The sequence below is a fragment of the Rattus norvegicus genome, chromosome 4 (assembly GCF_021556685.1).
Source record: "Rattus norvegicus strain SHRSP/BbbUtx chromosome 4, alternate assembly SHRSP_T2T, whole genome shotgun sequence".
NCBI lineage: Eukaryota > Metazoa > Chordata > Mammalia > Rodentia > Muridae > Rattus > Rattus norvegicus.
Window position 1 is genome coordinate 159,622,792 of NC_141537.1, and position 22,002 is coordinate 159,644,793.

General features: G+C 48.1%; 2 protein-coding genes across 4 annotated transcripts; one reads left to right on the top strand and one right to left on the bottom strand.

The window, feature by feature from the left end:
- The first annotated feature begins 15,850 nt into the window (after positions 1-15,850).
- Positions 15,851-17,740, top strand: Spsb2 (splA/ryanodine receptor domain and SOCS box containing 2). Of its 3 annotated transcripts, none has more exons than NM_001394356.1 (3): positions 15,851-15,954; positions 16,404-17,146; positions 17,393-17,740. In NM_001394356.1, exons 2-3 carry the CDS (start codon positions 16,483-16,485, stop codon positions 17,521-17,523), a joined length of 795 nt encoding a protein of 264 aa, NP_001381285.1. In that variant the 5' UTR covers positions 15,851-15,954; positions 16,404-16,482; the 3' UTR covers positions 17,524-17,740. The 3 variants fall into 3 exon arrangements, with proteins under 3 accessions (NP_001381285.1, NP_001009660.1, NP_001381286.1); NM_001009660.2 differs by lacking the exon at positions 15,851-15,954 and adding an exon at positions 16,046-16,209; NM_001394357.1 differs by lacking the exon at positions 15,851-15,954 and adding an exon at positions 16,046-16,131.
- On the bottom strand, positions 17,730-21,238 carry Tpi1 (triosephosphate isomerase 1). Its single transcript, NM_022922.2, is given in 7 exon segments — positions 17,730-18,522; positions 18,647-18,734; positions 19,008-19,093; positions 19,488-19,620; positions 19,697-19,781; positions 19,871-19,994; positions 21,100-21,238. Coding segments are annotated over 7 exon segments (750 nt in total). The 5' UTR covers positions 21,215-21,238; the 3' UTR covers positions 17,730-18,403.
- Positions 21,239-22,002: the final 764 nt, after the last annotated feature.

A 22,002-nucleotide genomic window follows, 5' to 3' on the forward strand; every position in this document is an offset into this window, starting at 1 on the left:
AGCAACCTTTATGAAACTCTAGTTCTACATTCCCCAATTCTTTTTTTTTTTTGTTAATAGTTCTAATCCTAGAACTTCATGGAGAACTCAGCTTCATCTAGCATAACAGCTTGGTATTGTAGTCTTAACATGAGGATTCTAACCTGGACACTATCCAAGCCTATCCACCAAGGTCATGACTAGCTTTTAGAACTTCTAAGCTTATACAGACTGTGATCCCTGAGGCACAGTCCCAAGAAGTGTTAAGAGTACTAACATATGCAATGTTACATCATTTGTAATGGAAATCAAGCCTATCCCACACCTATCTTGATAGAACCCAGGACAAACATGACTGAATTTCCCTCTAGGTCCCAGCTCTCAGCCCCAACAGCTAGTACGTGGCTGGTGAGGGCTGAGAATTGACAGCTCTCAGGGTGGTCAGCAGCACCAGGTACGGTCCTTTCCAGCGAGGCTCGAGTGTCTGGGCTCAGTGTAGCTGCAATCTCCGACCTGGAACTGATGGGTCTCCGGGGCATAGGCTGCTGTCAGCTGTGAGCAGATTTCTTTCTGTATCACCTGTAGGTCTTTTAGCCTGGCACACAAATCATTATTACTATGGCACTATGACATGTTGGTTCAGTAACATCATCTAATACATTCGGGGGTGGGGGGCTGAGGCCCCATATAAGATCTCAAAGCGGATAAGGCTGAATCTGGAAGGGGTATTTCTTGCTCTGAAGAGAGCAAGAGGGAAGGAGTGTCACCCAGTCTGCGCCAGTCTCCATGGTTAATTTAATTTGGTCAGGGTCTCTTTGCCCTTTTTGCTTGCTAAGCATTCACTTATTGACATACCTTATACTTTCTACTGTCTCTCTGGCTAAAATCTTAAAGTCTATTACACACACCTTAACTACTTGGACAAACTTCTTATCTCCTAAATGAGTCAATTTCTGTATTTGGCAAAGTGAGTCTTTTCTTTGTTCTCTGGGGAGTATAGCTTTCCTCTCAAGTGTGCCATTGTCCTTTATCTTTTAAGCAATTTGGGCCTTTTCTAAGTGAGGCCATCCCTTAGTCCGATCCTAGTTCTCAGTGGCTGTCTCTTGCAGGCCTGCAACCAGGATAGGCTCCTGCATAGTCATTTTTCGAGCCGCTTGATCTGCTTCGTTATTGCCCCATGCCACTGAATCTCTTCCCTCCTGATATCCTGAGCAATGAATAGTACTCACAGTTGTTGGCTTCACCAGGGCATCCAAGAGATGGCAACAGCATCTGAAGTGCTGATGTGCTGGGGGGGTAGAGGTTCAGCCATCCCAGATGACATTGTGTTGTCCACCATGGCAGCACCCACTTGTCTCTGACCTTCATTCATGAAGAGAACTGTTCCCGTCTGTGGACAAGGTCCTCGGCTTTTAGCAGGGGTCAATCAGCCAGTCGCAGAGGTCTTTCCTCCACCCATGGGCTTCTGCCAGTACTTGACACTCGTGCTGTGGTGGCTCCAGGTCCGGATTGGGCAGCAAGGTGACCAGATTGTCCCCAACCGGTGGAGAATCTAGTCCATGGCAGCTGACCAGTGGTCCCATCTTTTGGGACACTCTATTCAAAGGCAGAACATCAGCCACTCTATCACAGTTTAAGTCCTGGATTGGGTGATAATTGTTAGTGCCCGGCTGGCAGGAGTGATGTGTTCCAGGCAGATCAGGACTAAGTCACACATCTCCCAGCATCAGGTACTGGTGCACTGAGACAGGTCTTAAGCTCCACATACACAGTCTGTAGATATGTATACACATGGCCTCACCCAGCCATTTCAGCCCACGCAAGCCATTTTGGAGAGCAATTTTCTCATGAGCAAGGGATAGGGGCAGTCAGGGATGACCATGAATTAGTGGGTGGGTTACCCGGCCCACGCCAAGGTCCACTGTTCTTCGGGCAGTCCATAAGTATTGTTCGTTGCCAGTAGCCCCTTGCACTCAAGGTCTTTGGATATTGGCCCACTGGGGGGCATAGGAGCACAGAGCATTGGGTCCCTGTATCCACACTTCCCTTCTATCTCTGTACATAGCCAGCACTCTAGGACCAAGAGGCTCTCCAGTGGCCCCTCTTGTTCTTCTTGGGCAGTCCCTGACCCAGTGTCCTTTTTTCTTCGTATTAGGCACACTGATCTTTAGCCAGGAATTCTTTTCTGTTGCCAGGTACTATCTTCCTAGGTTCCCTAACTACTGTGGCCAGTATATGTTCCTCTCTCGTCTTTTATCTCTCTTTAGCTCTCTAATTTCCTCTTCTTTTTGTCTCTTTTCTTCCCTAGCTTCCTGCTCTCTTTACCTCTTTCTTTCTTTCTTTCTTTCTTTTTTTCAGTCTCTCTGCATCTTCTTCTACAGCTATTAGGTGCTGTCCACTTTTCTGCACAGACCCTGAACCATGCATCAACTTATTTTCTCTGCAACTTACAATAACTCTCTCAGTGACTTAGCTTAACCCTTCAAGTTTCTGTAACTTTCTCTTCATATCTTTTCCTTATCTTAGCCAGATTGGTGGGGCATTTTCCAGCCCCTCAGAGACCCACCCTTGGAGCCTGGCGGCAGACCCGGCACTCCCTACCTTCAGGCGTCTGAAGAGAGCAGGCAGAAGTGAGGGCCTTCTATCCATGTCTGGAACATTTTTTCTGGTCTCCAGTAGGATTCCGTCTTTCCTCGGTGGTAAAGAAGACCTGTAACAGTTACTAACAAGCATCTCAAATGGGATGGTGAGAAAACAAGAGAATCTTGAGAATAGAGGTCTACTGAAGAAGGCAAACAGCATTTAGTCACACAGCTAAACCAGGAGGCCTTTCTTGGAACAAAAAGGCCATTGTCAGTGTCAGCTCCATGGCTTTGCCTCTCAAGAGAACCAGCCTCCAAATGACACTAGGCTTCTAGTAACAAAAGGATGGAGAGATGGTTAGAACCTGGGTGCTAGATGCCAGGGGGCTGATAACCAGTTCACCTGGGGCTATCAGGACCTCAGTAGTAGCCCTTTACCAAACTGTCTCACTGGGTTTAAAGGGCCCAAGGAAAAGAAAACATTAATAGTGCTGGAGACTGACTCCTCCCTTGGAATAAAGACAGCAGATAAGGCAGGCTTCCTTAAAGAACTTCTCTAAATGAGTGCTCTCCTACTGGGAGCAAATGTCAGAAATTCCTTTACTGTTCTTGTTTTCCTTATAGCCCCACCTAGCTCTCAGCCTTTTTAGATTATTCTTCCTGTAGCATTTCTTTTTTTTTTTCTTTTTTTTTTTAATGATTTATTTATTTATTATATATAAGTACACTGTAGCTGTCTTCATATACACCAGAAGAGGGCATCGGATCTCTTTACAGATGGTTGTGAGTCACCATGTGGTTGCTGGGATTTGAACTCATGACCTCTGGAAGAGCAGTCGGGTGCTCTTAACCGCTGAGCCATCTCTCTCCAGCCCTCCTGTAGCATTTCTAACACAGCCTGTCCCTTTTTTTTTTTTATAGCCTGTTGACAGCATTTCTGATCTTTTAGGCAGCTACGCACTAAGTGTCATACCGGCTGAAACTCCGCCTTTAAGATTCTTTGCTCCCAAGCAAAATTTAAATCCTTTTCCAGCTTATCTCAGCTGTCCAACGTGAGATTCCCAGAGATCGCGAACCAAGGTGTAGTAATTCACTAAGAAATCTCTCTATAGTGTTTCTTTTTACCTTAAGCCTTTTCCTTTTAAACAGCTCCTGAAGAGCCAGAAAAATTGGGTGAGACTTGAGAAGTCCCCATGCTCGCTGCAGCAGCTCCGCAGCTAATTTCGCTCCCCTCTACTGTGTGCTGCGAGCACAAGCACAGATAAAACACTATTTTAAAAATTAACTTTGGGGGCTGGGGATTTAGCTCAGTGGTAGAGCGCTTACCTAGGAAGCACAAGGCCCTGGGTTCGGTCCCCAGCTCCGAAAAAAAAGAACCAAAAAAAAAAAAAAATTAACTTTGGCTATCAACCAACACACCGCCACTAGAGCGGGGTCCATAAGATTAAGTTTCTTACTCACTAAGCATTAAGGGGACCAAGTAAAACTCTTCGACGAACAAAGCATAACATGATTTCAAACACAGTCATCAGTCCAAAGTCAAACACGAAACAAAAGCCAAAAAAGACACTAGACAATACCACAGAAAACAAACCAGACAAGCAAGACTAAAACAAAGCATCCTATAACCAATTTCCACAGATGCCTGGTACCTTCAGTACCTGGCCCAAACTTCAGCTTAACCTTAGCTGCTTCTGGGATACCAAACACAGAATACAGACAACAGACACTAACACATCTAAGCACACTTGTCCATGCCTATACTTAAATAGGCAGCCGAACTCGACCTCCAAAGTCACAGTCAGATCTTTTTGACTGTCCGTTGCCGGGTCCTCCTGACAAAATTCGGCTTGTGGAACGTCTCTCACGCGTCCCAGAGCCAGGACCCAACAAAGGCTGACTCGTGGAACGTCTCTCATGCGTCCCAGAGCCTGCGCGATTGGGGCGTCCCCCGGTGCGCTTTCTAAAAAGGAAAAAAGAAAGAAAAAGACTATTCAGAGTAGGAATCCTTCATCTACTCACAGGCGCCTATTCGGGGTGGGGAACCTTCTTCCACCCGTGCACAGGGCAGGAATCCTTCTTCTGCCCAGACAGTGCACTCTCAAGCTAGCTTTCTACAGGGCGGGAATCCTTCTTCCACCCGTGCACAGGGCAGGAAACCTTCTTCTGCCCAGACAGTGCACTAAGACTCTCGTGCACAGGGCAGGAATCCTTCATCTGCCCAGACAGTGCACTAAGACCTTAAACCGGTACCGAAAAACACAGACTACAGGACTTAATTCACACACACTCACACACAGCGGCCGCTTTCCAGCACTCACACTAACGTACCTCCAAGTGGCATTCGGGGTTCCGGGGGTCACGCTCCGATCCCGGACGAGCCCCCAAATGAAAGAGCGTACCCCAAAACGGGGAACTGCGTCTCTCGCTCCGATCGCGGGGTGGGGTGCCCCCAGGAATCACGAGAAACCATTCTTGATGTAACAGCAAGAGGTAGCTTTATTAACGAGATCCCGGGTCTTAGCGGGATCCCGGGTCGACACGTATCTCACACAGGAGACAGAGGAATCGACCCCGAGCCTCCAGACTCGGGGGTTTATATAGGGGAGGTTAGGGGCATTCGCGAGGTTACACATGATTGGTCAATTCAAATGGTGCACAGTTACTTTCGGCGCGAAATTACATCAGCAAGGAGTACGTGCTCTCCAGCAGCTCGGCAGGCAGGTAGGGTGACTCATCTCACTCAGGGGGGTGAAGGAAGGGGAGGGGGTAGCTACGGATGGTCAGTGTCCTTGGGGCTGATAGCTGGTTTGGCAAGTCCTATCTCTGGCTCTCCCTCAGGCACGTCCCGCCCTGCACATCTGGACTCTGACAATGAGCAACCTTTATGAAACTCTAGTTCTACAGGCTCAGTTGGTGGTGATTGGCCATGATGTAGACCCCTTTGAGCTGGTGGTTTTCCTGCCTGTCCTGTGTCAAAAGATGAGGGTGCCCTACTGCATCATCAAGGGAAAGGCCAGGCTGGGGCGCCTGGTCCACAGGAAGATGTGCACCTGGGGCTGGGGATTTAGCTCAGTGGTAGAGCGCTTACCTAGGAAGCGCAAGGTCCTGGGTTCGGTCCCCAGCTCCGAAAAAAAAAAAAAAAAAAAAAAGGAAGATGTGCACCACTGTTGCCTTCACACAGGTTAACTCGGAAGACAAGGGTGCTCTGGCTAAGCTGGTGGAAGCTATTAGGACCAATTATAATGACAGATATGACGAGATCCGCCGCCACTGGGGAGGCAACATCCTGGGTCCTAAGTCTGTGGCTCGCATTGCCAAGCTGAGAAAGGCAAAGGCTAAAGAACTTGCCACTAAACTGGGTTAGATGTACACTAAGTTTTCTGTACATAAATATAATTACAAAATTAAAAAATAAAAAGAGCACTGACTGCTCTTCCAGAGGTCCTGAGTTCAATTCCCAGCAACCACATGGTGGCTCACAACCATCTGTAATGAGATTTGATGCCCTCTTCTGGTGTGTCTGAAGACAGCGACAGAGTACTCATATACATTAAATAAATAAATTTATATTTTTTAAAAAAAAGCCCCATCCCATCTCCCCTCCCCCTTCTCCTATGACAGTGTTCCCTCACCCAACCACCCACTCCTTCCCACCTCCCTGCCCTGACATTCTCCTACTCTGAGGGGTCCAGCCTTGGCTGTACCAAGGGCGTCTCCTCCCACTGGTGCTCAACAAGGCCATCCTCTGCTACATATGCAGCTGGAGCCAGGGGTCTGTCCATGTGTAGTCTTTGGGTAGTGGTTTAGTCCCTGGGAGCTGTGGTTGGTTTTGTTGTTCTTATGGGGTTGCAAGCCCCTTCAGCTCCTTCAATCCTTTCTCTAACTCCTCCAATGGGGACCCTGTTCTCAGTTCAATGGTTGGCTGTGAGCATTCTCCTCCGTATTTGTCAGGCTCTGGCAGAGCCTCTCAGGAGACAGCTATATCAGACTCCTATCAACATGCACTTACTGACATCAGCAATATTGTCTGGGTTTGGTGGCTGTGTGTATATGGTCTGGATCCCCAGGTAGGGCAGGCTCTGGATGGCCTTTCCTTCAGTCTCTACTCCAAACTTTGTCTCCATATCTCCTCCTATGAATATTTTTGTTCCCTCTATGAAAAAAAAAAACTGAAGCATCCACACTTTGGTCATCCTTCTTCTTGAGCTTCATGTGGTCTGTGGATTGTACCTTGGGTAATTTGAGCTTTGGGGTTAATATTCACTTATCAGTGAGTGAATACCATGTGTGTTTTGTTTTGTTTTTTTTTTTTTTTTTTTGTGATTGGGTTACCTCACTCAGGATGATGTTTTCTAGTTCCATCCATTTGTCTATGATTTCATTGTTTTTGATAGCTGAGTAGTACTCCATTGTGTAGATGTACCACATTTCTGTATCCATTCCTCTGTTGAAGGACATCTGGATTCTTTACAGCTTCTGGCTATTGTAAATGAGGCTGAACATAGTGGAGCACGTGTCTTTTTATGATATGTATAGAAGTACACTGTCACTGTCTTCACACACACCAGTAGAGGGCGTCAGATCCCATTACAGATGGTTTTGAGCCACCATGTGGTTGCTGGGAATTGAACTCAGGACCTCCGGAAGAGCAGTCAGTGCTCTTAACCGCTGAGCCATCTTCTCCAGCCCTCTTCTAACCTTTATAGCTTGTATGTATCAACTTTAAAGTACCATCTTAGACCCTATAACATTTTCTTAGATCCCAAACAACTTGAGCTTTTATGTCTTTATAAATTTGCACCTCTTTTGCGAAATTTCTTTTCTACATCTGATCACAAGAAAAACAGTAAAACTATAACTATCTAGTCTTCAACCCTGTTGGAGACTGGAAAAGGATAAATTCTATCGGAGTAAACAGGAAGTGCAGAACAAGCAGCTTCTAAATCTACAGAAACAACAGAGACTTCCGGCTACCTGGATAGTCTTCGAAGCTTCCTTGTGTCATCAGGGCATCCATCTTGGGCCTGCAGGCCCAGATGATCTTAAAGACTTTTTTATGAAACAGGAATTTTGAAGGACTGTCCTACCTTGTCTCTGCAAAGTTGGGCAATTGGCTTCCCACTGTCCTGCTTGTCCATAGTTAGGACAGCATACTGTCAGCAGTCAAGGTAAGGAACAGTTCTTTGCCCAGTGGCCATCACTGGGACATTTGAAGCAAACTGCAAGTAGATATTTTGTGGTGTTCATCATCTTCTTTGGAGTAGAATGGGGGTGCTTCCCTGCCAGGAGCTGATACGTTTCTGTTGGAAAAGCCTTTTATTATCTTTTTTTTAAAAAAAGGTTTGTTTTATGTAAGTATAAATGTATACTGTCATTGTCTTCAGACACCAGAAGAGGGCGTCAGATCCCATCACAGATGGTTGTGAGCCACCATGTGGTTGCTGGGAATTGAACTCAGGACCTCTAGGGAGCAGTCAGTGCTCTTAACCACTGAGCCATCTTTCCAACCCCCCTTTATTACACCTCAAATGCCATATTCTGCAGATCTCTGATGTATTTTGAGGACCACCTATCTATCTAAAGTACAGATAAACAAGCCAACATTGCTCGTTTCTAATTTATATAGATAGCACTTTGCTTGCATATATGCCTACATGCCAGCAGAGGGCATCAGATCACAGTATAGATAGATGGTAGCACCATATGAGTGCTTGGGAATTGAACTCAGGACCTCTGGAAGAACAGCCAGTGCTCTTAAAATCTGAGCCATCTCTCCAGACCCACATTGCTTGTTTCTAGCTACTTACTATCCCCTTAACTTTGAAAACATCTACAGGAGGCTAACTAAAGCTTATTTCTGCAGTTAACTAAACTCATACCTGGCATGGTTATAAATTTGGTAATTTGTCTGCTTGACTACTAGCTTGTATTTCTCCATTATCCTAAAGAGTTTACAATAGTATTGGACTAGAACTGTACATTATACAATATATTATATTATATAAATGAATTACATAAGTACAGGACCTTAAAACAAGATTTGAAGCATATACACAATATGCTGTAACAAAAATAATCTTACATTTCTATTCATATACAAAAATCCATACCAATTTGAGACTTGTTGCATTCTATTCTAAAAATAAGTACAATCATTCACCTTTCTTTTTTTCCCCCCTTCATTCCATTATCCTCCCTTTTGCCCTTTTACCCCTTTCCTGCTTCTCCCCCAACACGAGATAGAAGAGAAAGAAGCAGCAGATGTCATGCAGGAGCAGCCATGGACAAGAGAGCTTCCTGGAAATAGCCCACCATTTTGTCAGCTGTGATGGGTGTACCCAGGAGGCACACAGTCCCAGGGGCTTCATCCCAGGATTGTTTCTGAAGTCCTACTGATGTGCCTTCTATATTTGTCATTGCTATATTCTTTATATATCTAGCATGCTGTGATAGGGCATGGGGAGGCCCTCTCTGCCTACATCCTGGTGTAATTACTTCCTGGGTGATAGGCCACTCTGTTGCATAAGTTTTCTGCAGATCAAGATGAACTCTTTTTTTTTTTTTTTTTTTGGTTCTTTTTTTCGGAGCTGGGGACCGAACCCAGGGCCTTGTGCTTCCTAGGCAAGCGCTCTACCACTGAGCTAAATCCCCAACCCCCAAGATGAACTCTTAAGAGATAATGCTGTTTAGATGAGTTAATGATTTTATGGAATTCTTGATTCGATTTAAGGAGTTTTAGGATGTTACTTTGATTTAAATAATTTTGGAAAGTTAGGGTATTGATAGTTTAAAGTTAGCTTAAAGTCAGAATCAAGAACAGAGTGTGCTCCTTCCTCACAGAGTGGCAAGGGCTGCATAGATTTGGGAAGGAGTTCAGTGAGCTTTCATTCATTACAAGAGTTTGATTGTGCAAGCAATAAAAATAGGCTTGGGACAAGTTAATGATCAAAGAAAACATTCATTCTAGGTTGGACCTGAGTTCCAGAAGAACACATGGGATCTGAACTCTAGTCCTCATGATTATGAAACAAGCTCTCTTAATTGTGGAACAATCTCTCAGCCACTCCCACAAAACGAGCCCTGCTAGCCTCCGCCCTTCCTCACACATACCCTATTTATTTTTTTGAGACAATGTTTCTCTGTGTAGCCCTGGTCATGCTAGAACTTTTTCTGACCAGCCTGGCCTCCAACGCTAAGATTTACCCACCTCTGGCACTCAAGTGCTGGGATTAAAGGCCTGTATTACTCCCCTGCAAGTAATGTATGGTGTTTTTGTTTCGATTCTTCCTTAAATTACTCTGATATTCCATCATCTCCCTACAAACATTTTTAGTGGTTTTAGGCAGGTGTGTGCTAAGGGTGTGTCTGTATTCCAGCCTGAGGGATTAAAGGTGTATGCTGAGGGCTAAGTCACACCCTAACTAGAAACTTCAAATATCCTGACACTACACTTTTTCCTTTTTGAGGAGTGTTTTGTAACAGTTTCTTATGAGATTGAAACATTTCATTTAGCAAGGAAACTCATTGGGCAAGAATGTAAACAACTCTAAATAGCTTCAGGAAGTCCCTAAAACTGACCAGATTCACTAGGCCTGCTAGAGTAAACTGTAAAAGTGTTACTTTCAGATGACAGTAAAGATAAAGGTGAGGTAAAAAGATTCTGAGACAGAGGGCTGCCTGAAGAGTTTTAGACCAACTAAGGTACCTGGAAAGAACACTTACCAACCAAATGAACTGTCGGCAGGCTGTCCAGTGTGCTCCAGGTTTCCCAGCTTTTGTGAGCTGTCATCCATACCGGGGTAGACTTTGGTGATGTAGTTGTCTTTGAGTCATTTCTCTTCCTGTAAGTATCCCCTCACCCATACTCCTCTTAAATAACTACAATAAAACTCATTGGTTCACTAAATTGAACTTTGATGGTATTTATACTTTGGTCTGTTGTGGGTTCCCTAACTGGGGTGAGTAGATACGTGTGTTGCGTCTTCCCAGGAAAAGTCTGTCACATGACAACTAGAGACTGAATTTGAGCCTTGAACATACTAGGCGAGTATGCTCTACCAGTGAGCTACATGTGTGTGAGCTCTGTCTGTCTCTGTCTTTCTGTCTCTCCCTTCCCAGGGTTTCAATATATAGTCGTGGCTGTCCTGGAATTTGCTATATTGTCCAGGCTGGTCTCAAATGCACAGATATCTACTTGCCTCTGTCTCCTGAGTCCTAGAATTAAATGTGAGTACCACAACACTTCTCTTTGCTCTTGTTTTGAGACAGGGTCTCACTAGATTGCCAGGCTGTAGGCCAGACTTACCTTCTATTTTTCTGGGAGACAAATCTGCACCACAGTGGACTTTTTTTTTTTTAATTTTTTTTTATTTATTCATTTATTATATATAAGTACACTGTAGCTGTCTTCAGATACACCAGAAGAGGGCATCAGATCTCTTTACAGATGGTTGTGAGCCACCATGTGGTTGCTGGGAATTGAACTCATGACCTCAGGAAGAGCAGTGTGCCCAGCCCCCACAGTGGACTTTTTAATGTGGTTAAAATATTGTTTACTTTTTCAAACGTGTATGAGTTGGGGCAGGAGAAATGACTCAGAGGTTAAGAGCACTGTCCCACTGCCTGCTCTTCCAGAGGTTCTGGGTTCAATTCCCAGCCATCACATGGTGGTTCATAACCATCCACAATGAGATCTGGTGCCCTCTGCTGGCCTGCAAGCATACATGCAGGCAGGATGCTGTATAGACAATAAATTTGAAAAAAGTAAAAACAAAAGCAAAACCCACTATGAGTGTTTTGCCTGCATTTATGTCTGTGTACTATACATGTGCCTAGTGCCCCTTGAGGCCAGAGGAAGGCATTAGATTCCCTGGAACTGGTGTTACAGATGGCTCTGAGCTACCATATGGAGGCTGGGAACCAAACCCTGATTCTCCGGAAGAGCAGCCAGTGCTCTTAGCCACTGAGCCATCTTTACAACATGCTTTTAAAGAGTAATCCTTGACAAAGCCTCACTTCCATTTGGATTTGCTCTTACTAACAAAATGCTCTCTGTCTTTTTGGAGAATCACTGACGGATGGTCACGACGGTCACGACGCAACAGCATGCCTGGAAAATACCCTTGCCCCACTAGGATTCATCAGAAGGAAACAGGCTGCAAAGACTGTCAAGGACAGAAGAAAAAAATGAGGCTTTCAGTCAATTACTGTGTCGAGACCGAGACCCCAGGCTGTATTGGATCTTGGTCTCCTTGCCGCTGACGCTCCAGTACAAAGTTATTACAAAGTATTTTATTAGGTAAATTAAGATTTTTGGTGACTAATCTTGGTGGAGTTGGCGGAGCTTAAGAGGGCGTGGCTATTGTAACGGCTGTGCTCCTTTATCCTTCAGCATTTGAGTGGTTGTTGATCTAATGAGTTTTCTTACAATTACTTCATAGGAGTAAGCATGAGAAATTATTTAAAGGGGCATTTGCAGTTTACCAGTGTCTAGATGACAGAAGAAACCTTTGTCCTTCCCCAGCATTAACTGACTATAAATTCTCAAGGAAGGTGTCGTCTCTGGACCTTTTCCTGAGTCGTGTGCCCCCCTCCACTGTCACCCCCCCCTACTCCCTCCCCACCCCCCCACAGTGGCAGGTCTAGTAACACAAACTGAGCTGTTTCCTACTTCAGACCTCGGTGCAAAAACAAAACAAAAACAACAATAACAACAAAACATTGCCTGGGGAAAGTCCTTAATTCAAGATCGGCAGAGGAAGAGCTAGGGAACATTTTATCAGGGCAACCACAACGGAGTCTTAAAAACAAACTGGGGTAAGTCAAGTCCCAGCTAAGTGGTTCTCTTCCCCCCCCCCCCCCCCCGGAGCTGGGGACCGAACCCAGGGCCTTGCGCTTGCTAGGCAAGCGCTCTACCACTGAGCTAAATCCCCAACCCCTAAGTGGTTCTCCTAACTCCCCCTCCCTTCTACCATTCTGGGTCCAGATTCCGTTCTCCCTACATCCAAGCTTTCTCCGGCTTGCAGTAAATAAAATCTTTTCAGTAGGATTCTATTTTGTTTTTAGCTAGGGTCTTAGTATATAGCCCAGGCTGGCTCCAAGCTCCCCATCATCCTCCTGGCCATCTAAATAGCTAAGATTACAGGGGCGTGTCACCACACCAGACTTATTGTTACTCTTGCTTACCCCTCTGGCTTTCCTTGGTCAGCTTTTCTCCAAAAGACCTTCCTTAGCTCGACCTAGAGCTGCCCCTTAGCCATAGGCTTTCAGGCCCCACCCCACCTCCCCCTATCCCAGTTTTAGATCCAGGTTTCCTCTGATGGAACATTCCAGACCTTAGTGTTAACGCCCGAAGCACAAGCTGCAAGGGGAAGGCCCGCAGTGGCGGACCACTAGGATGAGGATTCAGCACATACATAGTCGCAGTGGGGCGTGCGAGACCTCCAGGCTGCTGCAGCGCACACTCCGGGCCCACGCGTGACCGTCAGACTGCATGAGTCAGCTTCCCCATCCCCAGCCTGCTAGTGTTGTTGCCTTGGTTACGGGACTAGCAGCAAGGGTGTGGGGGCGGGGCCTAGGGCGACCAGTAATCCTTGTTTCTCAACCTCAGCCCAGTTGCCATTTCCTCCTTATTGGTGAGTTTGGAAAATAGGCTTCCTTTTTGGATTTGATCCTTTCTGGGTTGCTTTACATATTATATAATACTACTTGTTTTCAATTGTTATTATATAAACATATAAATGTAACATGCAGAGTTCATTTAGTGTGGCTCCAATGTTATGTTCTTAGGACTGACCACTTGGTGTTGGGGAGCCCAAGTAAGAGAGCTCATCCCTGAGGAATGCAGATTCTCCCTCAGCAGCCATCTCTCGGCTCTTCATCTAGGGGCGGGGCCTTGGTGTTGTCATTCTTCCGGCCTTGTTTAGGCAACCCTATTGCTGAAATGTCACTGGTGACGCTTCTGTCCCATAAAGAATTCTCTCAGGGTTGGGGATTTAGCTCAGTGGTAGAGCGCTTGCCTAGCAAACGCAAGGCCCTGGGTTTGGTCCCCAGCTCCGGAAAAAAAGAAAAAGAAAAAAAAAAAAAAGAATTCTCTCAGCAGGTGTTCGAGTCTCCCCTCCACACCACCCCATTTTACTAGCGCTTTAGTTTCTGCAAGGCTGAAGCTAAAGGAACTTCCGTATAAGTCTGTAAAAAACGGGGGGGTTGGGGATTTGGCTCAGTGGCAGAGCGCTTGCCTAGGAAGAGCAAGGCCCTGGGTTCGGTCCCCAGCTCCGAAAAAAAAAAAAAAAAAAAAGAACCAAAAAAAAAAAAAATCTTACATCTTCCGTATTTATTAGGGGCTGGGGATTTAGCTCAGTGGTAGAGCGCTTACCTAGGAAGCGCAAGGCCCTGGGTTCGGTCCCCAGCTCCGAAAAAAAGAACCAAAAAAAAAAAAAACAGAAACGGGGAAAATCTATTCTGAGAATAAAAGATTTCGTTTTATAACAGACGTGAACTCAACAAAGGCCTGGTTAAATAGGGCAGAGTGTGACTAGCTGGAAACTGAACTGTGTTCCACTGAGCCCGATGCATGCTTTCTCTGTGTGGCTTAGAAGGCTAGATGTGCTTTGGTTTTTGTTTTGTTTTTCAGTTAGATTGTATCACTCTAAGGTTCCTTGTCTCCCTACAACAGGACCCATCTGGAGGCAGTCCGACCACTCCATTTGTCACCCAAGCAAATAATCTGGTGGAAGCTGGGTCCAGCACTTGGAAGGCAGAGGAAGGAGGAAGTGGATAAGGATCTCTGAGTTCGAGGCCAGCCTGGTCTACAGAGCAAGTTTCAGGACAGCCAGGGCTACACAGAGAAATCCTATCTTGAAAACCAACCAAAAGGGGGGAAAAAAATCAGGAAGAAAAGCTGGCTTACTGAACTAAGGCTGATAGTTACAACCATGGCTCGCTCAGCCTGCTTTCTTTCTTTCTTTCTTTCTTTCTTTCTTTCTTTCTTTCTTTCTTTCTTTCTTTTTTCTTTTCTTTTTTTCGGAGCTGGGGACCGAACCCTGGGTCAGCCTGCTTTCTTATAGAACTCAGGACCACCTGCCCAGAGATGGCACCACCCACAATGTGCTATCCCCCACCCCCCACCAAGAAAATGCCTTACAGCCAGATCTTATGGTGGCATTTTCTCAATTAAGGTTCCTTCCTTTCAGGCAGCTCTAAGAACTCTAGTTTGTGGGTCAAGTTGACGCAAGACTAGGCAGCACAGTGTATCCGTGCCATCACATTCGTGTGGAGTTCCGAAGAAATCGTTAACACCCCTGGGACTGGAACTCACGGACGTCTGTGAGCTTCAATGTGGCTGTGAGAACCTGAACTGGGGCCTCCACAAGAGCAGCCTGTGCTCTTACTGCCGAGCCATTGCAGCAGGCTCGCATCAGAGTTTTAAAACGTTAAAATTAGCTGGGTGTGACTCATACCTTTATAATCCTAGCATTTGAAAGTAGAGCTAAGAGGAACAGGAATTCAAGGCCAGCTCTTGCCTACAGAGCCACTTCTGTCCTAGATGGGCTACAAGAGACCATTTGAAACCCATCCAAACAACAATAACTACAGCAACAACGTTAAAATTAGGCTGGGCACAGGGTACACACCTTTAATGCCAACACTCAGGAGGCAGAGGCAGGCTGATCAGTGTGAGTTCAACCTAGTCTACAGAGGGAGTTCTAGGCCCTCTCTGCTCTCCCCACCTCTCTCTCTCTCTCTCTCTCTCTCTCTCTCTCTCTCTCACACACACACACACACACACACACACACACACACACACATTTAACTTACTGGTAGCATTATGTGATTTTTAAACTGTTATCAATAGACATCCAAGGAGGTCAAACTTCAATGACAATCTCTCCATGATAACGCAGATAGTAGTCTAACTTCACTCAGAACTAACCCTCAAAGCACACATCCTCTAGACAACGTGCCCACTAGTAGTCCCATTACTCAGGAGGCTGAAGCAGGAGGATGAATGGTTACCGCTTCAGCCACATAGGGAGACAGGCAGGGAACAATCTCAATCCCTACGTTCTCCTAAACGGGAGCAGTAGGTCAGGAAGGGTGTGAAGGCCTTTTCCTAATCTCAGGATCGACTTGCTCAGGCAGCGCAAAGGTCTCCAGTGGAGAAGTCTCCACACACGCAGAATCCAAGGCGATGACGTCATCAAAGGGTTAATTCTAGGCTGGGATGGGGGGAGGGCGGGGCACGCAGCTGTCAGGTGGCTTCGGAAAAATAAACTGCTGGGAGTCCTGGGAGGGACAAGAGATTACCCACCCAGAGTGTGCCCCACAAAACATGAGCGCTTGTCCACATTTGAAGTCATCACACACTCCTTGCCTGAATTCTTTGCAGACGGTGGGTTCCCAGGACGGGAAATGATGTGGCGGGCGTGGTCCGGGAGGTGACGATAGGGTTAATCGTCTCCAGAGCCCAGGGGCGGAGCGCAGGCGGGCGTCCTACGGCCCCGCTGGAGCCGGAAGCGGTTGCTGGTCAGGGGCGCTTCCACCCTTCCCTATCTGTGCTTCCACTGAGGTCTCTGAGGGGTAGGGGGAGCCCAGTGAGGTGCGGGATAGGGGCCGGGCCTTAGAGACCTCAAGGGGACGGTCCACGGTAAGGTCTGAGGGAGAAAAGTCGTGAAAAACTTGGGGGGAAAGGCGCGACGCAGATGGGGTGAAAGTGATGGGCCTGGGCGGGTTGGGGGACCAAGGGAAGATGAGGCTGGTTCGCATACACCGGTGAACGGATGGGAGCCTCAGGGAAAGATGCTACGCCTAACAGTCCTTTCTTTCTCCACGCCACTCCAGGGGACGATCCGGAGCTCAACTTTCAAAAGACAGACGCCCCAACAAGCCTGTTTTGAGAAGTTCTTCAGCTGCTCACCTCATGGGCCAGACGGCCCTGGCAAGGGGCAGCAGCAGCACCCCTAGCTCGCACGCTCTGTACTCTGACTTATCTCCTCCCGAGGGCTTGGAGGAGCTCCTGTCCGCACCCCCTCCTGACCTAGGGGCCCAACGACACCACGGCTGGAACCCCAAGGATTGCTCCGAGAACATCGATGTCAAGGAAGGGGGACTGTGCTTTGAGCGGCGCCCTGTGGCCCAGAGCACTGATGGAGTCCGGGGAAAGAGGGGCTATTCGAGAGGCCTGCATGCCTGGGAGATCAGCTGGCCCCTGGAGCAAAGGGGAACACACGCCGTGGTGGGCGTGGCCACCGCCCTCGCCCCGCTGCAGGCTGACCACTACGCGGCGCTTTTGGGCAGCAACAGCGAGTCCTGGGGCTGGGATATTGGGAGGGGAAAATTGTATCATCAGAGTAAGGGCCTTGAGGCCCCCCAGTACCCAGCCGGACCTCAGGGTGAGCAGCTAGTGGTGCCAGAGAGACTGTTGGTGGTTCTGGACATGGAGGAGGGAACTCTGGGCTACTCTATTGGGGGCACGTACCTGGGACCAGCCTTCCGTGGACTGAAGGGGAGGACCCTTTATCCCTCTGTAAGTGCTGTTTGGGGACAGTGCCAGGTCCGCATCCGCTACCTGGGCGAAAGAAGAGGTGAGATCTGGACTAGGTGTGTGTGGGGGGCAGGGAGGATACCACTTTTGACAATGGGTTGGGGTGGAAACTCGTGGTCGGACCACAGGAAATGGGCTTCAAGTCACTTAGGTGGCCTTGGCTCTAGCTTCACTTCCAGAAATTCAGAGCTTTTGGGTCTCCCTTAGCTAGGGTGGAGGTGGAGAGAGAGTTTGAGGATGTCTGGCGGGAGTTGCTTGCTTACCCTGTCTTCCTTCTCTGTCTCAGCGGAGGAACCACAATCCCTTCTGCACCTGAGCCGCCTGTGTGTGCGCCATGCTCTGGGGGACACCCGGCTGGGTCAAATATCCAGTCTGCCATTGCCCCCTGCCATGAAACGCTATCTACTCTACAAATGACCCTGTGGCACAGGGTGTGCTGGCACCCTACCGTGGGGACAGGTGGAGAGGCACTGCTGGCCTAGACAACTTAAAAGCTGGAGCTGAGGGAAGGAGGCTGGACCCCTTCACTACCCCTTTTCACAGGAACAAGACATAGAAATGATACTATAGGCTGTGGCAGCTTTGGACAAAAGGTTTTTGAAGTAAAAAAAAAATGAGATATATTGTCACAGAACGTGTTTCATTATTGGTTCTTTTTACATTCCACTTGCCCCCCCCCCTCGAGGCTAGAGCCCCCTCACTGTCTTAAAATTATGACAAACCATGTTTAGGCCCAGGTGTTTATTTCCCTTATATGTAGGATGGTTCACAAACACAATACAAGGGCTTCGGCACTACAGGGAGGGGATATCCCAGGCCTCTAAGAGTAAAAGGATCTTGGCCTTAATGTACACTGAAATTCAGACCCGAAGACTCTGAATCTCTGCATCACACATCCAGTAGGGCTTGGGAGTGAAGCTAGAGCCAAGGCCATCTAAGTGACAGGCCAAAGTGACAAGAAGCCTACTTCCTGTGGTCCAGCTGTGAGTTTCCATCCCAAACCAATGGAAGGCCGTTTTCACCCATTAGGGCCCAAAGGGACAGCTAGTTCTACTCCTTCCCCTCCTCAGGAAGCCATCTTGGTGACATATTTGATTTTACCCATTGTAAGTGGTAAAGGGATTGGCCTGGTCCCAACTATTATGGGGAGGTAAGAGGCTCAGGAAGGTACAGTATGGATTAGGTCACAAGATGGAGTTGATGATGTTATCAGAAGCATGTGACTGGCAGGAGCAGTTACTAAACTTCTGGGCAACCTGGTCCAGGCTACGCAGGAAGGTAGGGGGATGAGCAGTGCTCATTGTTTGGCATTGATAATGTCCACGAATTCAGGCTTGAGAGATGCACCGCCCACGAGGAAGCCATCCACATCAGGCTGGCTTGCCAGCTCTTTGCAAGTCGCTCCAGTCACAGAACCTGTAACAGGAGCAAGAGGATGGTCAGGGCTACAGTTAGAACACTTAAGCCCCACCTCTCTGTGCAAGGCAGCTTCAGTCTGTCTTAGCTCGTTTCCGCCTTGGGGGGAGCCAAAGCCACTCACCTCCATAAATGATCCGAGTGCACTGAGCCACCCCCTCAGAGACGTTGCATTTCAGCCATCCCCGGAGCTTCTCGTGTACTTCCTGGGCCTAGAAGGAAGAGGTAGAGTAAGAAAGATCCTTCCTGCCACAAGGAGTAAAAACCACTGGTTCTTATATAGAGTTCGGTTTCCAGAAAGGTCGGGATTGGAGAAGAGAAGAGCAAGGCTCCCATCCCCCCAGGCTCAGAATGAATGCCTTTGGCAAAGTCACTCGCTTTGGTGTGTTTGGAGCTCCCTGTCTCTAAAGGGGCTTGGCCCTTTGAATGGGCTCCATAACTGTCTATTAAAGTGATAGGCTAAAGTAGGGCCCCTGGGGAGTTACCTGTTGAGGGGTTGCAGTCTTGCCAGTCCCAATGGCCCATACTGGTTCATAGGCCAGGACCACCTTGCACCAGTCCTTCACATTATCTGCAGGGCAGAGTAAACAGGAGGGAGCTGACCCGCCAAGCTCTCCCTCCCTTTTTAAAAACCAAGTTGTGTGTGTGTGTGTGTGTGTGTATACACAAGCCATGGTACACATATGAGACCAGAGGACAACTTGCAGAAGCCGGTTCTCTCCTGCCACATTCCTGCCACATAGCTTTGGAAGAATCAAAGTCAGGTAGGTCCTCAGGCTCACCCACAGAGCCATTTCACCAGCCCCAGGTGGCTTTCAAAGGCGGGGTTTGAGCCTTCCGTAGGAACAGAAGTGACAAGAACAGTGCAGGTCACCCGCCCTCTTTCCCCGGAGCGGGGCTTTTGACTGCCCCACCCCGTCTCTGTGGCCTTAGCTAGACTCAATGATCCATATCTTCAGAGATACCTGCGATGGCCTTGGTTTGCTCAAAAACAACCTTCTCAGTGATGCCAGCTTCCCTTTCGTCTAACTTCTCCCCAATGCAGGCGATCACTCCGAGTCCCTCGGATAGGGCATGGTTCACTTTCTGCCCAATCAACTGTTGAAGAACAAATACTAGGTAAGATACCTTCCTAGGATTAAAGTAAACCCCGTCTCCCGTCCTGTTTACTGACCTCGTCTGATTCCCCAAAGATGTGTCTTCTTTCAGAGTGTCCCAGCACCACCCAGGTAGCTCCTAAGTCCTTGATCATGCCAGGACTAAAACAAACAAACAAACAAACCAGATAAACTCCAAGAAGCCTGCAAGGAAGGTTTTTCCCTCTACATCCCTCTCTGCCCCTTCTCACCTGATTTCCCCAGTGAAGGCCCCATTGGTCACTTTGTAGCAGTTCTGTGCAGCCACAGCAATTTTGGGATCCAGCTTCTGCCTGGCGAAGTCGATGTAGGCGGTTGGCGGTGCACAAACCACCTCTGAGAATGAGATCAGAGAAAGCCCTCACTCTTCAGGCTCACAGTCCTGCATTCACTTCCCTGGTTCTACTTTCCTTGGTTTTTTTCAGTCCAGAAAGTTGACCTTTATCCACTACACAGCCCAGGCTGGGCCTGTTACCAATACCAGAGCCTTCCTAACGCCTCTGATAGGCCACGGCCCTTACTCTGCCCTCTGCTCTTTTAACAGCTGTGGCTCTAATTTCCTCAGGCTATTCTGGGAATGGGTATCTCTCAGACTCAGCATTCTCCAGGGGTAACCCCCTTTCTAAAATAGCCCATCCCCACATATCCATCCCGGTAAGGATTTTTAGTATAAGGAGAAGAGGTCAACCGAGGGAGTTTGTATTTGGGAAATAAATGATCAGAGAATACACTTAGGTCATTCTCAAGGTTCTCTGATTTAGGTGGGTAGAAGGATGGAGGGCGGTATCTTGAGCAGCAGGGAATGGACTAGTCCGCAGAGACCTAGTGTTTTCCCATTTCCCAGTCTGAGAAGAGCTGTAAGGGTTTGTTTTTTGTTTTTTGTTTTTTTTCATTTCCTAACGGCTCAGCATGTATGGCATCTACTCAGTGCCCAAGGTGGAAGGCAGGAGTGGCCCATGCTGTGGAGGGTAGGGATGTGAAAGCCCCCAGCTCAGAGGCCGAAGCATGCGGCGCCGCGGGGAGGAGTTTCGGGCTACGTGCAGAGACGCACGGAGCCAGAGGCCGAGGGGGCAGGTAGCTGAGAGCCCGCGCAAGCTCAGCTTCCTCCCTCACAATCTGGGGGACACGTGCCATTTCCCTTGATTATCCAACCGGACACTGGTTCTTCTTCTTGACCCTAAACCCTAGCTGGTGCAGCTCCCGTCTACTCCCAAGGGCAACCTTCTTTATACCCTGCCCCCACCCCAAGAACCCCTTTCGGGCCCCACAGGCCCAGGGCAGTATTTAAATGTCTTTTCTCTTCAGCGAATCTCTGTGCTGCCCGGACATCAAATGACCCTTGTCCCTAGGCCACCATCTAGGTCCACTCAGACACTGAGCAGGTGGTGCCACGCCCGACCCTCACCCCCACGCCCCGCCGCCTCTTCTAAACGGAGCTCACCGGTGTCTGCCGGCAGCTTGGCTGCGTTCAGAGTGCAGATGAGTTCTCCCAGGCATTTCTTCCTCCCGTTCATCTTCCAGTTGCCCCCGACGAAGAACTTCCTGGAAGGCGCCATTGCACAAGGATCAACTCTCTGAAGGTCAGAACAAACGCTCGGCTCTGGCCACCGGCCACTTATATAGATCGCTGTGAAGCAGAACTCCTCCTTTTCCCCGCCCTCCTCCATGGTTAGACCGGCCCCTTGCTGCTCCGCCTTCCCCTCGGTCCGCCTCTCCACCTCCCGGTGTTTCTATATTCTGACGTTTCTCCTTTCTTGTAGCAATGTTCTAGGGGTTTCCGGGGGCTCAAACGTCCCACCTTGGTGGTTCGACAGTTGAGATGTCGAGCCTCGCGCTCAGGGAAACAAACTTTTTGCGATTTCAGAAAGCCAAAGGGCATTTCCCGTGGAGCTGGCAGCAACAGGGCCTTGGACCCTGGGTTTGAGGGCACCTTTTCAACTCCGAAAGCGCCCCATTCTCTCACAGCACAGAACAAAGCCATTTGAGGAGCCCTTCCGGCAATCACAAAGAAGGGGCCCAAGTGTTTCACAAACGTGGCTGGTGATTATGGGGTCCTTGCAGCTCTTGTCAAGCCTTGGCCAAATGGAGCCGAGTGGGATACTAGTGTGTGGGGGAGGGGAGTGAGGCTGCGGCCCGTATATCCAGCTGGTAACAGTAGGGACTGCCCACCCCTGCTCTAGGTCCTCCACTTGCCCAGAAACAATGGGGCTAGATCAAGTGCATGGTCGGGGGTGGGGGCACTCTTCTGGATTTTCACTTTATTTCCCATCCCCCAACTCAGTTTTCTGAGCATTTCTAGAACTAGAGACAAGGGAATTGCCTGGCAGGGCAAAGGACCCCAGTT